The 17159-nt window shown below is 46.1% G+C and overlaps 1 protein-coding gene across 1 annotated transcript; it reads left to right on the top strand.

The window, feature by feature from the left end:
• The first annotated feature begins 3653 nt into the window (after nucleotides 1-3653).
• On the top strand, nucleotides 3654-13398 carry LOC117883189 (glutamine amidotransferase-like class 1 domain-containing protein 3A, mitochondrial). Its single transcript, XM_034782275.1, has 4 exons — nucleotides 3654-3837; nucleotides 9325-9496; nucleotides 11141-11342; nucleotides 12690-13398. Exons 1-4 carry the CDS (start codon nucleotides 3730-3732, stop codon nucleotides 12880-12882), a joined length of 675 nt encoding a protein of 224 aa, XP_034638166.1. The 5' UTR covers nucleotides 3654-3729; the 3' UTR covers nucleotides 12883-13398.
• Nucleotides 13399-17159: the final 3761 nt, after the last annotated feature.

The following is a 17159-nucleotide window of genomic DNA, read 5'->3' on the forward strand; positions in this document are numbered from 1 at the left end:
TGCCCATTATGTGATGGGCCTGTCTTATAATAGCAACGTCATATAAGGACTTGGCTACGCTTGCGAGTTACAGTGCATTAAAGGAGCCCTGGGCGCACTAGCTCACTACCCGTCCACACTGGCAAGGCACGTGCCATGGCTAGAGCGCTCCTGGTACTCCACCTTGGCGAGTAGAATAACGTTTGATGCGCCCCCACTGGAGTGCCCCAGCATCAGTGTGAACGAGGTGTTGCATTACTGCACTCTGATCAGCCTCTGGAAACATCCCATAATCCCCTTAAGTCAAGTGGCCACTCTTGTCATTGTTTTGGATATGTCCTTTGAAAGCTCCGTTTGACAGCCAGCATGCTTATCTGCTCCGAGACAAAGCAACCATTACTGTGGAATGCTGTGTGTGCGAGAGAGTGAGGCGGGGGGGAGGAGGAGGTCTGCTGCTGTCTGAAAATACAAGATAGTATGCTGACATGCTCTCAGCCCCCCAAAAACCCACTCTCTCTCCCCCCACATACACACAACACACTCCCTGTCACACTCCACCCCACCCCACCCATTTCAAAAGCACATTTCAGCCACTTGCATGTTGGGATAGCTACCACAATGCACTGCTCTCTGTGGCCGTTGCAAGAGCTGCTAATGTGGCCACGCCAGTGCGCTGGCAGCTGTCAGTCTGGACAGATTACAGCGCTTTCCCTACTGCGCTCTACGAAGGCTGGTTTAACTCATAGCTCTCTACATCTGCAAGTGTAGCCACGCCCTTAGTCTGAGGAGTTAACAGATAGGATAGTCTCAGAGACATATTTACTGAGCAATCACTTGATGAATACAGCCTGCTAGAGAAGTGAGGGGGCCATGGCAGAACAAGTAACAACCACAAAAGGCAAAGATGCTCAGACAAACCAGAACCAAACAGCAATTCAAGCGCTCACAGTGTATAATGTATCTATTGGGCCAAATCCAGATACGGCGTTAAGTGGTGATGTTAGTTACACAACGAGTGGAAGTTGGTCAGAAAACAGTGGTAAACAGGGGCCTTAATAGAGCTTTGTGGGAAAATTTCTACAGCATTGGCCAGCATTTAAATACTCCCTCCCACCAATTTGTATCTACATAATTACTAACATAGGACCCAATCCTGTGAGGAACTGAGCTCCTGCTGAATCTCCATTGACTTTAGTTAGATTGGGGGCACTCAGCACTTCTCAGGATTGAGATCATGATGAGGGCTGAGTATGATCCAATGTTAGTGTTTTTAAGGGCTCACAGTTCTGTGCTGTGCTTCATCCCAGAATCTCCCCTCTAGAGCAGTTTAATTCCCATTACTGCTCCCAAGTTGGTTTTCATTAAATGCCTGAGGTGATGATTACATTTAATTATACTCACCCCTCTTTGATAGCATAATGCCCTTTCAAGTCAGTGGGATACCTTTGGACTTGTTTACACTTGAAAGTTAATTCAGATTAACGAAGAGCGTGAATTTAAAGTGCTATAGCTATTCCTGATAACTCCATGTGTAGACACTCTTATCTAAAGTGGATTAAATAATCTGGAGTAAGGCACTCTTATTCCAGAATAAGATTGCTACAGTATGGGCACATCTTCACTACTCGCCAGATAGGTGGGTACAATCGATCTATTGGGGATCTACTTATCGGGTCTAGTGAAGATGCAATAAAATCGATCCCCGATGGCTCTGCTGTTGACTCCGGAAATCCACCGCGGCAAGAGGTGGAAGCGGAGTTGACGGCGGCACGGCAGCGGTCGACTCGCCGCCGTCCTCACAGCCAGGTAAGTCGACCTAAAATACGCAACTTCAGCTACGCTATTCACGTAGCTGAAGTTGCGTATTTTAGGTCGACCCCCGCCCCTGTAGTGTAGACCTAGCCTATGTCTTCACTACCCACGGATCGGCGGGTAGCAATCCATCCACCAGGGATCTAGTCTAGACGCGATAAATCGACCCCCGAGAGCTCTCCCGTCAACTCCTGTATTGCAGCGCCACAAGAGGCTCAAGCAGAGTCGACGGGGGAGCGGCAGCAGTTGACTCACCACGGTGAAGACACTACAGTAAGTTGATCTAAGTATGTTAACTTCAGCTACGTTATTCACATAGCTGAAGTTGCGTAACTTAGATTTATCCCTCCCTCTCCCCCCCCCCCCAGTGTAGACCAGGGCCCACCAAGAATAGTTATTCTGGAATACATGAATAGATATTCTAGAGTCACTCCATCTGTAGACAATTTTTAATTTTTAGTTGACTTTAACAGGGGTTGGCTCAGGCCCTAATATATGATTAACAGGTGTGCAGTGGGGTCAGCACCATTTAGCACGGGGAGGTATTGTTAAATGGGAGACAGCTCGGCCAGTTTGTAACATACAGAAATGGATTATGTTTGTGGTGTGTGCTAGATTTGTTTATCCAAGCTATATCTACTCAGTAATATGACTCCATCTAATTGTCTGAAGGAGGAAGAACTAATATTTTTTTCAACTATAGCATGACTTGGCAGTTTTGTATCTAAACCAGGAAGGAGTGAATTTGCACACTATTTGCATCCATAGATATCAGTTGGGTTTTTCCACACCCTTCATGCAGGGCACCTGCGTTGGGACTAGTAAAAGCAGTGTAGGACCAAATGTGCATTGGGATTAAATGGACCTTAATTGGACTTTTCTCCCTCTCTAATGTTTGCACTGCTCATTCTGGTTTATAAAGGAATAGCCATGAACACATAGTGCCTGGTGTCATTGTTTTTTAAAGTATGCCAGTAAAAACTGCAGACACAGACGCCATGGTGATGGGCATGCTATCCATAGTTGTAATAAATAATTAGCACCCCAAACTGTATTGTTGCTAAAGAAAGCCTATATCTCAGTAGAGACCCAAACAAGAGGTATTTCATAAATAATCTCGGGAAACTATCTAACATTATTTAGGGATGCTGCACGAGACTTACCGGCCTTTAAGGAATGGAAATTTAGGCACCTCCGCATGCTGAGAGCATCCCTATAAACTGAAAGAATGGTGGGTGTATCAAAATGATGATTGCTCACGTTGATGGATTTTCCCAGGCCCTTGCCTCTGTAACACCACTTTTACTGCAGTCAGTGGAGTTACATTAGCGTAAAGTTAGTGTGAAGGTGCAGAGAACTGAGCCCCTTGTTTCTAAATTCATGGCCCAAAGTCCAGAGAATTAAAGTGTCTGTAGAAAGCCTGCTGTTTGGAGACCGAGCTTAGAGACAGAGGACATTTAACAATGGAAAGGGATCACCGCCTGTGCAACTAAACATTTTAAAAAGTACATCCCTGGTGTAACTGCACTGACTGGAATAGGATTTAAACTAGAGGTTTAGCCCAATGCATGGCTCTGTTACATGCCATTATACATATAAAAGTCCCTGTGCATTAGTCTGCAATACAATTGAAAATTGATTGAGAAAGGAGAGAGGAGCACGGGTAGCCAACAAACAGCTCCGGCTAGCTGCGAATTCCCCCTATGGCAATGCACAAGGAGAGCTAACAGGGAGCTGCTGATTGCACAACATTTATGTACACATCAAAGCCTGCTTTGGAGAAATAGAAAACTTCCTACCCGTAAAGGGCTCTGTCCAGCCCATACAGCCCTGCCTTGTTCTGGGGCGGGATCTCCTGCTATAAAAGGCTCAGGGCAGTGAACAGAGAGAGACAGCAACTCCAGCCTCCCAGAGAATCCACCTACTTTGAGTCTGAACATGGGCAAGAAGGTAGCCATTGTCCTGTCCGGCTGCGGGGTGTATGATGGCAGTGAAATCCATGAGTCTTCTGCCGTGCTGGTGCATCTCAGCAGAGAGGGGGCACAGGTAAGAAGCACCCTGGCTCTGAGGACCAAGGTCTATCTTGGCTATATATCCTTTTGCCCTGGGCTGCTCTTTACCATCTCCTCCACTGGATGGATCATTTTGGGGTGCATTGGAGCAGTAAGTCATAGTTTCCTTAGGTGTTAATTCCTGTTGCTGCTGAGATAATCAAATTGCCCTAGTGATCAGGTGGCAGGTACTGTACAAAAATCTAGATAAGACACTATCTATCTATCTAAATTCGTGCACTGCACCCAGCACCAGCGAACTTGATCACTAGGGGAATGTGATTAAAAAAAACCTAGGTAGTCTCTTATTTCTGTATCTTTCTTCCTCTATCCAGAGCTCACCACTTTAGCAGCCAGAAATCTTGCAGTAGAAAATGGACTGTCTGGACTCAATTGTATACATGAAAATCTAAATCTCCTTAAGCAATTTCCCTAATATGTCCCTCCTCTGCTACGCTGCAGTTCTAGTGTTCTTTTTGACCTAGACATTTGCTCACTTCTGCAGTTCTCTCTCTGTTTCTTTTAAATGGCCAGTTGCCACACCTGCTTTTTAAATTCCTGTTTGAGGCAGAAAATAAAAACAGAAGCCTCTGAAAGGGCTCTTGCCAGTTAATCTGAAACAGAAAATCATAGCAGCCAGCAAGAAGCTGATAATACAGAATTAGTAACTGTAGCCAAATTGTCTGAGTGCAAGAACACTGCATGAGATCACCCTTTGCTCCCAGCAGAGGACAAATCTGGGCCCAATCCTCAACTTCTATAAATGATTGTTTCTCCTTTGAAGTCAATAGAACAATGCTGTTTTACATCAGCTAAGGATAAAGGATAAAAGTTTCAAGGTTCACATTCTCAGTTCCTGTTTACAAAAAAAAAAGGTGTCTGTCTCCCTCTTTCTGAAACTGTATTTTCTCCTCTTGTTTTTTTCTTCCTGTATTTTTCACTTTCCCTCTTTCACAAAACTGAAAGACTATTCAGAGTGCTACAGGTCCCTTCTTCATCCCTTAGCCTAAGGAGCCCTCTGATGGAGGAAACTGGTATAACTTTTCCTCCATAAAGTTTAGGACTACAGTAACTCCTCACTTAAGGTTGTAGTTATGTTCCTGAAAAATGCAACTTTAAGTGAAACGATGTTAAATGAATCCAATTTTCCCATAAGATTTAATGTAAATGCAGGGGCTCAGGTTCCAAGGAAATTCTTTGGGGGCAGACAAAAGGCATTATATACTTTACAGTACTGTACTGTACTGTGGTGGGGAGGTGTCCCTGGCTTACCCCTAGGGCTCAGGGCTGGGGGTGCAGGGTCTGGGAGGGAGTTAGGGTGCGGGAGGGCGCTCAGGGTGTGGGTGCGGGAGGAGGCTCAGGGCTGGGGAAGCAGGAGGTGCTGAGCACTTACCTGGGGCAGCTCCTGTTTGGTGCAGGGGGTGTGCAGGTGGCTCTGCGCAGCGCGGCAACGCCCCCATGGCCACGATTCTGGGAACCGCAATTCTGGGAGCTGCCCGCCCCACACCCGGAAGGCAGGGCCACCCGGAAGGCAGGGACTTTAGGGGCTGCAGGGTCCTGGGCTAAGGGGATCCTGGGGCCCTGGCCTGCAGCGCTAAAGCCCCTTTCGGAATGCAGCCCTGCGAGCACAGGTCGGAAGACTCAGGAGGAGCAGGGGCAGCCGCGCAGCCAGCGGCTGGAGAGAAGCAGCACTTTCCCCTTCAAAGCGCCACTTCTCTCCGGCCAGCTTTGAAGGGGAAAGCGCTGCTTCTTTACGGCTGCTGACTGCGCGGCTGCCCCTGCTCCTCCTGAGTCCTCCGGCCCATGCTCACAAGACCGCATTCCGAAAGGAGCTTTAGATGCAGGCTCCGGGTGTTCCGGGTGGCCCTGCCTGCCGGGAGGGCTGGGGGGGCAGTGTGACAGTGTACCCCATAAGGCTTTATGGGGAGGGGGTGCTTATAAATGTATGTATGACATAACTGGAATATGTTTTGTGCTGCCTGTGCCATGTAACATATCTCCGCAAGGGTTATGATCTACTATATCTATTCATCCTATTTGTACATATATATCATTTTCTACTCGAGGTTAAGAATATGGGCTGTACGCTTGCCTGATTTCTAAGTAAGCTTTGTGAGGCATTTGGTCAGCTTCTTTAGGAAGGAATGCGCCAGGTTAAGTACCTGATCAGGAGACACTTAGGGAACAATGCATCTTGGAATGCTCCAATCCGCATGAGAAGTCTTCCTGGAGACATGCAAGATGCCATGTGAACAATGGCGTTGGCCTGCAAAGACTGAGTCATGAAGGGGCATGTGACTTGCCCAGGTGACTCCAAAACTCCATCTTGGAGCTGGGCTTTGCATAGGAGGGAGGTCTCCACCCACAAGAGAGAGTCTACTTAAACCTGTGGGAGACCCCTCCATTTTGGTCTTCAGCTGGCTAAAGAAGGAGCCTCTCCACCCCACCCCAGGATACTTGAAGGAGACTGAAACAAAGGACAGTAACTGCAGGGGGTGTGAGTGATTGCTGGACCCAGGCTAAAAGAAGATTAGCCTGTAAAAGGGAGCACTCTGGAACTGGTGAGGAAATTATCTGTATTCAGTTTGATTAGGCATAGATTTGCGCATTTTATTTTATTTTGCTTGGTGACTTACTTTGTCCTGTCTGTTACTACTTTGAACCACTTAAATCCTACTGTCTGTATTTAATAAAATCACTTTCTATTTAGTAATTCACTCAGAGTATGTATTAATACCTGGGGGAGCAAACAACTGTGCATATCTCTCTATCAGTGTTATAGAGGGCAAACAATTTATGAGTTTGCCCTGCATAAGCTTTATGCAGGGTAAAACGGATTTATCTGGGTTTAGACCCCATTGGGAGTTGGGCATCTGAGTGCTAAAGACAAGCACACTACTGCGAGCTGTTTTCAGGTAAACTTGCAGCTTTGGGACAGGAGATTCTGACCCTGGATCTGTGTCTGGAGCCAGATAGAAGTGTCTAGCTCGGCAAGACAGGGTGCTGGAGTCCTGAGCTGGCAGGGAAAACAGAAGCAGGGGTAGTCTTTGCACATCTGGTGGCAGCTCCCAAGGGGTTTCTGTGATCCAACCCGTCACAGGCAGCTTCCCCGCTTGCTCGCTCCCTCCCTCCCAGAAAGACCTAAGCGCCGCCAAACAGTCCTAACTCTTTGTCTGACACTAGTTCAGATTAGCGCTGGGAAAATAATAGACTTTTTGGTTCACTGGCAATTTCAAAAAGCCCCCCAAAAATATTATTTTGGGTAAAAACAAGAAATATTTTTTTAGGGCTATCAAGCAATTAAAAAATTAATTGCAATTAATCACGTGATTAAAAAGATTAATTGCAATTAATTGTGCGATTAATCGCGCTGTTAAACAATAATAGAATACCATTTATTTAAATATTTTTGGGTGTTTTCTACATTTTCAAATATATTGATTTTGATTACAACACAGGATACAAAGTGTACAGTGTTCACTTTATATTTATTTTTATTACAAATATTTGCACTGTAAAAAACAAAAGAAATAGTATTTTTCAATTCACCTAATACAAGTATTATAGTACAATCTCTTTATCATGAAAGTTGAACTTACAAATGTAGAATTATGTACAAAAAATAACTGCATTCAAAAATAAAACAATATAAAACTTTAGAGCCTACAAGTCCACTCAGTCCTACTTCAGCCAATCACTCAGACAAACAAGTATGGTTACAATTTGCAGGAGATAATGCTGCCTGCTTCTTGTTCACAATGTCACCTGAAAGTGAGAACAGGTGTTCTCATGGCATTGTTGTCACCAGCATTGCAAGGTATTTGCATGCCAGATGCGCTAAAGATTCATATGTCCATATGCGTCCATGCTGATGATGGGTTCTGCTCAATAACGATCCAAAGCAGTGCAGACCAACATATGTTCATTTTCATCATCTGAGTCAGATGCCACCAGAAGAAGGTCTATTTTTTTTTTTGGTGGTTTGGGTTCTGTAGTGTCTGCATCTGAGTGTTGCTCTTTTAAGCCTTCTGAAAGCATGCTCCATACCTCGTCCCTCTCAGATTTTGGAAGGCACTTCAGATTCTTAAACCTTGGGTTGAGTGCTGTAGCTAGTTTTAGCAATCTCACATTGGTACCTTCTTTGCCTTTTGTCAAATCTGCTGTGAAAGTGTTCTTAAAACTAACATGTGCTGGGTCATCATCCGAGATTGCTATAACATGAAATATATGGCAGAATGCGGGTAAAACAGAACAGGAGACATACAATTCTCCCCCAAGGAGTTCAGTCACAAATTTAATTAATGCATTAGTTTTTTTTTAACGAGCATCATCAGCATGGAAGCATGTCCTCTGTAATGGTGGCCGAAGCATGAAGGGACATATGAATCTTTAGCATATCTGGCATGTATATACCTTGCAATGCTGGCTACAAAAGTTCCATGCAAACACCTGTTCTCAATTTCAGGTGACGTAAATAAGAAGCAGGCAGCATTATCTCCCATAAATGTAAACAAACTTGTTTGTCTTAGCAATTGGCTGAAAAGAGTGGACTTGTAGGCTCTAAAGTTTTACATTGTTTTGTTTTTGAGTGCAGTTATGTAACAAAAAAAATCTACATTTGTAAGTTACTTTTTCTTGATAAAGAGATTGCACTACAGTACTTGTATGAAGTGAATTGAAAAATACTATTTCTTTTGTTTATCGTTTTTACAGGGCAAATGTTTGTAATCAAAAATAGTAATATAAAGTGAGCACTGTACACTTTGTATTCTGTGTTGTAATATAAATCAGTATATTTGAAAATGTAGAAAACCATCCAAAAATATTTAATAAATTTCAGTTGGTATTCTATTGTTTAACAGTGTGATAATTTTTTTAATTGTGATTAATTTTTTGAGTTAATCGCATGAGTTAACTGTGATTAATTGACAGCCCTAATTTTTTTTAACTTGTTGGCAAATCAAAACGTTGAATTTTTCATTTCCAGTCAAATCAGATGATTTGACAAAACTGAAATGTTTTGTTTCAGCTTCAAATATTTTAAAGCATTTTTTAATTATTTAAAAAATAAAATTGGAGGAAATTTTTAAATTAAAAGTCATTTCAAAGCAGAAACTTGAAATGTTATATTTTGAAAACAGTGTAATAATTTGACAGTCAACATGAATTCACACAATGTTTCAGGGTCACCAAATCTGCATTTTCACCTAAAAATTTTTTTCACCCAATGCCCAAGAAGTTTAAAAAAATATCTCTCTCTTCTTATTCTGACAATACACTCTCACATCAATAACCTGGTCACAGGTCAGCATTTGAGTTGCTCAGATCTACTGCCATATTGCTGTTGTGGTTTGTTGTCGAATTCCCTCTAACTCAGCAACCAAGTCACCCTCATTCACTACGACAAAGTCTGATACTGCTTAGGAACCATGGCTTGCTGTTAGCCTTAAGATAACAGACCTTGCCATCTCTTCTGTCCCAGGGGGAGTTCTATGCTCCAGATATAGAGCAAATGCACGTGGTGGACCATGTGAAAGGGCAGCCAACTCAGGAGAAACGCAACGTGCTGGTTGAGAGTGCCAGAATCGCCAGAGGCAACATCAAGGACCTAGCCACGCTTAATGTCAAGGAACTGGATGCCCTGATCATACCAGGTAGGGCTGATTGTGGACTCCCAGCATGGGTAGGCAGATAAGCACTAACTCTGCTTATGCTAGCGGATTAAAAATAGCAGTGTGGCCATGGCAGCACAGGCTAGCTGCCTGGATCTGGGCAGGATTGTACTCAAGTGGCTAGCGTGAGCCGCCGAGACCACACTGCTATTTTTAGCATGCTAGCTCAAGCAGAGCTAGAGTGCGTCTGCCTACCTGTGCTGATGCATAGACATCCCCTTAGAGATCCCATGGAAGGGAGCAGCTCTCCATTGGCATGACCTGGAGAGGCCCCACCATGAGTCACCAGGAAGAGGAGTTTTTTTGTTCGTGGTGGTTTTTGGAGGTTGGGAGAGAAAAGATTTGTTGGCCTTAAGAAAAGCAGCAGCACACTAGGAGAACTGCACTAACAGACTGCTTGGCATAGATGTGCTTTGATGTGACTTCTATTTTAACTGGCTGTAGAAGTGAAGGTGCTTATCTGGGAGAAGAGGAGGAAATAATTATACCCACCTCTCATCTACAGCTTTTCACTGGTAGATCTCAAGCGCTTTACAGAGAGCATAACTATCATTATCCCCATTTTACAGATGGGGAAACTGAGGCACGGATAGGTGAAGGGACTCGCTCTAGATCACCCAACAGACCAATGGCAGAGCCAGAACTACAGCCCAGCCCTCCTGAGTCTCACTTCAGTGCTCTAGTCAGTGGGCCACAATACTTCTGATCCACCACAGAACCTGCCATGCTTCTCTTTCCTTGACTTTAGTAGAAAACATCATCAAGATGTACCTGGTTCAGCCATTAGCGCAGACAGAAGAATCACGGAGGGGTAGTGGAAGAGCAAATGATGAAAAGCCCAATCACTCCTGCACCTGTTGTAACTAATGGAAGCATGGCTATTGACTTCAATGAGCACAGGCTCAGACCCTAGATGAGGATTTAATTAGGAGAACTATTTTGGCTCTAAGGTGCCACAAGTACTCCTGTTCTTCATTTTGGCAGCATGTTCCACCATTACTTTAGAAAAATAAGAGAATGGAAGAGGAGTGGGTTTGTGAATAAAGCACTAATACATCTCCAGATTAACTCTATTTAGAGACCACGAGGATTCTTTGCCGTTTCTATTGGATGGTAATTGGCAGGTAAGGCTTACAGCCTTGTTTGTACTACAAAGGGTTTGCCAGTATAACTACACCAGTGGAGCTATACCAGCAAACCCATTTAGCAGAAATGCAGTTTATGCTGCCAAAAGAATTCTAGTGCCAGTACAGCTTATACCAGTTACCTGAATTAAATAAGCAATACTGAATCAGGTACTCGTCAGCTGGTATAACTGTCTCTACTTTTTTGTTGTTGGCATTGTTATATCTGTCAGGAGTGTGATTTTTTTTTTTTTTTTTCCCCCTCCAATACTCCCAACTGACTTAGCTATGCCAGCAAAACTATGCCAGGCCTAAGAGAGAGCTGCAGGTATTCAGCGGACATGGTGGCTTGCTGAGGTTTTATTGAAATATGTTTGGACCATGGATAAATGCCACACTGCACCAAATTCAGTTAAGCATTTTAGTGAAATAGGTGAGTTGGCAAAAAAAAAATCCTACATTCAAACAATCACCTATTTTTAATCTCTTTCCCTATTCTGAGGTGGTTTTGGAGTGGCTAAGAACCTCAGTACTTGGGCAACACAGGGGAAGAACTGCATGGTCTCTAAAGTTGTGGAGGACACTTTGAAGTCATTCCATGCTGCCAAGAAACCCATTGGCATGTGCTGCATCTCCCCAGTCCTGGCAGCCAAAATCTTCCCAGGATGCGAGCTGACGGTTGGACAGGACAAAGAATGTGAGAAGTAAGTGTCGCCGAGCCCTAGTGCAAAATCTGACTCTGAAGGATCGACACAGCACACCGGTCCACATCTCTCAACCCAAGGGTAGGAAACACACCAGGGTAGTGATTCACAATGCTCATTATGTCATTTATGGCACATACTGCCACAGTACCTCTTCTCCTCCACTAACCAGGCCGAGATCATTGTAGTAAAGGGGCTGAAAGCTGGGGCTGAATTATCCCAGTGGAAGGAAGTGTATTGTGCTGGCATCTGCTGTTTGAAGGAGAGTTAACTTGTTTGAGAAGAGTTGGTCAATAACCCAATACAGGTACCAGGGGGAGGGGGACTACTTGTAGCTTTACAGAGGGATGCTACTTAGAGTCTTAGCCCCGGTTTACACTATGAGTTTAGGTCAAATTTAGCAGCATTAGATCGATTTAACCCTGGACCTGTCCACACGACAAAGCCATTTTTGTCGATTTAAAGGGCTCTTAAAATCAATTTCTGTACTCCTCCCCGATGAGGGGATTAGCGCTGAAATCGACATCGCCGGGTCAAATTTGAGGTAGTGTGGAAATCATTCGATGGTATTGGCCTCCAGGAGCTATCCCACAGTGCTCCATTGTGACCGCTCTGGGCAGCACTCTCAACTCAGATGCACTGGCCAGGCAGACAGGAAAAAGCCCCGGGAACTTTTGAATTTCATTTCCTGTTTGGCCAGCATGGCGAGCTCATCAGCACAGGTGACCATGCAGTCCCACTCCCAGAATCGCAAAAGAGCTCCAGCATGGACCGAATGTGAGGTACTGGATCTGATCGCTGTTTGGGGAGACGAATACGTGCTATCAGAACTCTGTTCCAAAGACGAAATGCCAAAACATTTGAAAAAATCTCTAAGGGCATGATGGACAGAGGTTACAACAGCGCAACGCTCCGTAAGTCGATGCTAGCCATGGTAGTGAGAACACACTCTGCCGACTTAACGCGCTTAGTGTGGACATACGCAGTCGACTGTATAAAATCGATTTCTAAAAATCAATTTCTATAAAATAGACCTAATTTTGTAGTGTAGACCTACCCTTAATGTTTAAATTTATTGAGGCTTTTTGATTACTTTAGTGAGGGAGAGGGAGTAGTATAGAGTTTGCTTAATTCCTTGACTTCTGAGGAATTCCTCTGGCACAGTATACACTGTCTTCCACACAGTGGTCTCTTACCTGAGGGGTATTCATTTAGCAATAGCAGACTCCTAGCTACTGCTGTGGGACACCTAATGAGAAAGGATCCTTTCCATCTAAGGCCTTGGCAGAGTCTCTCTGTGTCAGGATCAGCTACACACACCTGATTTATTCTCACTTCTTCCTTTAGGTGGCCCTATGCAAAGACTGCAGAGGTCATGAAGGAACTTGGCTGCAAACATGTGAACAAGCATGTAGACGAGATTCATGTGGATGTGAAGAACAAGCTGGTGACGACCAGTGCCTTCATGTGCAATGCCCCGGTCCATGAAGTCTATGATGGTATTGGAAAGATGATAAAAGAAGTGCTGAAACTTGCCTGAATGCCTGACTACAGAACATGCTGGAAAATGATGGGAATCCAAGTCTTCTGAAATAAACTTTAGATACATAGTAATGGAGAGCAGCCACTGAGAGTGGGCCACTGCTGTCCTTCTCCCTACACCCTTGTGCCACAAAGCTTATTTCTAATCACACTGAGCCCTTTCCCATTGGACTGCTGCTAGCTACCAAGGAGGGAGACGTTTAGACAAGGGGTTCTCGCAACAAAATTTTTGGTGGCCTCAGAGTACGGCCACCAACTCCCACTGGTGGCCACACGGACACTTTCTTCCTAAAATACTTAATTAACTTTAGGAAAAACAATTAAATATGGACAGATACATATCTGATTCATTGTAATGTATATTTGTAGGGTTTTTTGGCAGACTCAATATAAAAATAATGCTGCCTCCCCCTTTAGCTCTCCCTCCCCCCATCCAGGGCTTAGTGCAGGGGAGGGCAATGTGGCCCGCGAGACCATCCTGCCCAGCCCCCAAGCTTCTGGCCCAGGAGGCTAGCCCCTGGCCCCTCCCCCGCTGTTCCTCCTCCCCCGCAGCCTCAGCTCGCCCTGCCGCCGGCACAATGCTCTGGGCGCTAGGGCTGTGAACTCCTGGGGCAGCGCAGCTGCAGAGCCTGGCCTGACCTGGTGCTCTGAGCTGCATGGTGGCGGCGGCAGGTGCTCCAGGCAGTGCGGTAAGGGGGCAGGTGGGGATTCGGTAGAGGGCAGGGAGTTCGGGGTGGTGGTCGGGGGTATGGATAGGGGTTGGGGCGGTCTGGGGGAGAAACAGGGGGTTGAATGGGGACAGGGTTCCCAGGGGGGCAGTCAGGGGCAGGGGTTCCAGGGGCAGTCAGGGGATAAGGAGAAGGGGTGGTTGGATAGGGCAGAGGTCCTGGGGGGGCCAACAGGGAACAGGGGAGGTTGGATGGGGCAGGAGTCCCCAGGGGGGCAGATAGGAGGTGCGGGCCAGGCTACAACCCCCTTCCCTAACTGGCCCTCCATACAATTTACGAAACCCGACGTGGCCCTCGGGCCAAAAAGTTTGCCCACCCCTGGCTTAGTGGGTCCTGAGGCTTGCTGTGAAAAGTGATATTTGTATATTTGTTAATATCACAGCACACTTAGTAGCTACCTGGGAGGCTACAAAAAGTGATAAGTGATATTAACAAACTTACAGGTATCACTTTTCACAGATAGCTGATAAGTCTGCTGTGAGAAGTGATACTTGCATGTTTGTTAATATCACTTTTCTCAGCAAGCCCCAGGACCCATTAAGCCCTGGACGGGGAGGCAGCAGGGGCCAGAGGCGATAGGGGTGGGTGATGAACCCTATTGTGGCATGGCCAGAGCCAGGGCCTGGTGTCTGCTGCCAGGCGGTCAGAGCCAGGGCTCAGTACCTGTGGCCAGAACCCTGAGCTGGAGACAGGAACTGTATGACTGGACCCAGGGATCAGAGCCTGCTGCCATGCATCCGGAGCTGTGGGTCAGCGCCCATGGCTAGTGCCTGCCACCGCACAGCCAGAGACCACAGTTGGATGCCGGAGCCCAGGAGTGCGTGGCTGGAGCCAGGAATCAGCGCCCACCGTTGAATGGCTGAAGCTAACACTTGCTGCTGTGCAGCCTCGGCCAGGAGTTAGCACCCGGGGCCAGCTCCTGCCACCGCGTGGCCAGAGCCCTGGAACAAAGCTGTGGGCTGGCGCCTACTGCTGTGCAGCTGGGGCAGAGGATCAGTGCAAGGAGCTAGGGCCACATGGCTGGAGCCTGGGGCCAGTGCCTGCCACCACACGGCTGGAAATACGGGCCAAAGGCCAACTGAAGCTCCATGGCCAGAGCTGGGGTCAGCACCTGCTGCCCTGTGGCCAGAGGCCGAGGTTGGCGCCCAAAGCCCTGCAGTTGGAACCCACTGCTGTGTGGCTGGGACCGGGGCCTTTGACCAGCGCCTGACACTGCATGACGGAAGCCTGGGACTGGAGCCAGGGGCCAGCATCTGTTGCCATGCAGCTGGAACAAGGGGCCGGAGGCTGAAGCCTCACAGCTGGAGGCCAGGGCTGCGTGGCTAGAGCTGGGGGAGTCAGTACCCACTGCCCTGCGGTGCAGTCAGAGCCTGGGGCCGCATGGCCAGGTTCCTGAAGTCTTGCCGCTGGAGCCTGCCGCCCAACCCCCCTCCCCTCAACGTGGGTCAAGAACTCACCTTGCTCCTGCAGCATTGTGCCCCACCTCTCTCCAGAGGTGGTGCAGGATGGCGCATCCAGGAGCAACAAGGAGGGAGGGGCTGATGGTTCCCTCACCCCCCCGTCACCGCCCAGGAGGCTGTCGTGGCTGCACGAAAAGTCCACGGTGGCCGCATTTGAGAAACGTTGCTCTAGACAAACCTGGGCATCTTTATCGCTAAGATCTTGCCACTTTTACTCACAAATACCCTGTCGTACACTGGCAATGAAATGGAAGCATTGGCAATAATAATAGTACTTAGGCACATCACAATCTCATGCTTATGTCAGACTTCTAGTGGCCTGACATGTAGCAATTGTCATTAGGTTGCTGAATGGCAGAGGATTTTTCTGGGTTATTCCAGACTCTGAGAGATTGACCTGAAATTTCCATCAGTTTATCTAAAGTCCTAGAATTTTGATATTAATGGGCTTTTTTCCCTTCTGAGATATGATGCATCTTTGCCATCTTGCCAACATATAAAGGGGTGTCACACACAAACATAACGCTTCAGTTCCCCCCCATCTCCCACTACCTCGGAAATGGGAAGGAATGTAAGCTTTGAAAGTTTCTTAGAAATGGGGACTTAGAGAGTAAAACCTCTAAGGAGGGAGCTATTTCCTATCAAAATTTCATTTTTCACTTTTTCTGTGGAACTTGGAAGCCAACCCAAGAAAATGTGTGTACAAAGCTCCATCTTCAGCGTCCATCATTCTCCTCCTCATCCGGGCAAAGTTAGACTTGCCTATTCTAAATCCATTTCAGGCATCTATGGTTGGGAAAGAGTATTTAATTTTTAGATGACTTAGATTCCCTTAAAGACACAGCAGGGCTTGTATTCCCCATGAGACTCCAACAACACTGATAACTAGACATGAACTGGTATTCATTACTCAGATCCAAAACGTGTCATTTTTACTGAATAAAATTACAAACATCTTATATATGCTGGCCTCTGTTTGATTGAACACCAGAATTTATTTTTGTATTTCACATTATATTAATGAATACTGTGCATGTCATTGCTTTGCCTTTGCTCCAGCAGAATGGGGATGGAGGGAATTACCAGTTACAAGCCCTGGGAAAACAACCTAGGCAAGAAGCTTAAAGGGTGACTTGATTATAATCTATAGCAATGGGCCTGCACCATTGCTAGAATTTCTTTTGTGCTACAGGAGAAAAACCTAGTATATAAACACATGATTCATTGAAACAAATTCAAATAATACAACCACACACTTGCCTCCCAGAATGTGGTCAAACATACACCCCCATTTAGCTAGCACTTCTAGGGGTATCTCATTTCCTTTACCCAACTGGTGAAGGGACAGCCACAGTTAGAGAGGTCCTGACTTAGCAGATCCAAAATGATCCTCCATAAATCTGGTCTTGAGAAGTGCTGCACATGATATAAAATCGTAGATAAGTTTCTGAAATTTTGGTTGCTTTCTGCTAACTAAATATTTTCCACTTATATAGCAATCCGCATTCCAAAGGCTCCTGGAGTGCTTTGCAAACTAGATACATATGGCACCCACTGAAATGCAGCCATCTCTAGGGAAGAGGACAAGACCCAACCTGCAAACAAGACACAACACCACAGTGGAGGTGAAGGGAGATTTTGGGCAAGGATCACAGGGCCAAACCTCTGCTCTCATTTAAACTGCCCAGGGTCTTTAATATCCATGCAGACCAGACAGGACCTCAATGTCATAACTTGGCTCAGCCCTCCTCCCTGGAAAGACACTAGTCTGTTGTGACTGGACCCAACTTCTGGATCTACGTGTTCTTAAGCCAACTGGGTCTGATCAGAGCTTGGTCACTGTTCCTAGCTCGGAGTCTTTAAGGCACATTCCCAGGCAAGGCCTCATGTCTGAATCCCTTCCTTGGGACGTGGGGCTCTGCAGTCCAGACACCTTAACCCTGAAACCAGTGCCTCAGCCTCCTGGGCCCCCAGTTGCTTATACACATTAGATCTGAGTTCCACCATTCTGAACTTGATTAACCCTTTCAGGGACTACATGGCAGGCAAGCAAGGAGCACAGGCTTAGCAAAGGAATTTCTTATCTA

The sequence above is a fragment of the Trachemys scripta genome, chromosome 9 (assembly GCF_013100865.1).
Source record: "Trachemys scripta elegans isolate TJP31775 chromosome 9, CAS_Tse_1.0, whole genome shotgun sequence".
NCBI lineage: Eukaryota > Metazoa > Chordata > Testudines > Emydidae > Trachemys > Trachemys scripta.

Excerpts from the sequence above, each read along its gene's own strand:
- LOC117883189 (XM_034782275.1), top strand. The coding sequence starts at position 3,730 with ATGGGCAAGAAGGTAGCCATTGTCCTGTCCGGCTGCGGGGTGTATGAT. Across the intron at positions 9,497-11,140 it reads GGATGCCCTGATCATACCAG|GTGGTTTTGGAGTGGCTAAG; the intron begins GTAGGGCTGATT and ends CCCTATTCTGAG. Across the intron at positions 11,343-12,689 it reads CAGGACAAAGAATGTGAGAA|GTGGCCCTATGCAAAGACTG; the intron begins GTAAGTGTCGCC and ends TTCTTCCTTTAG.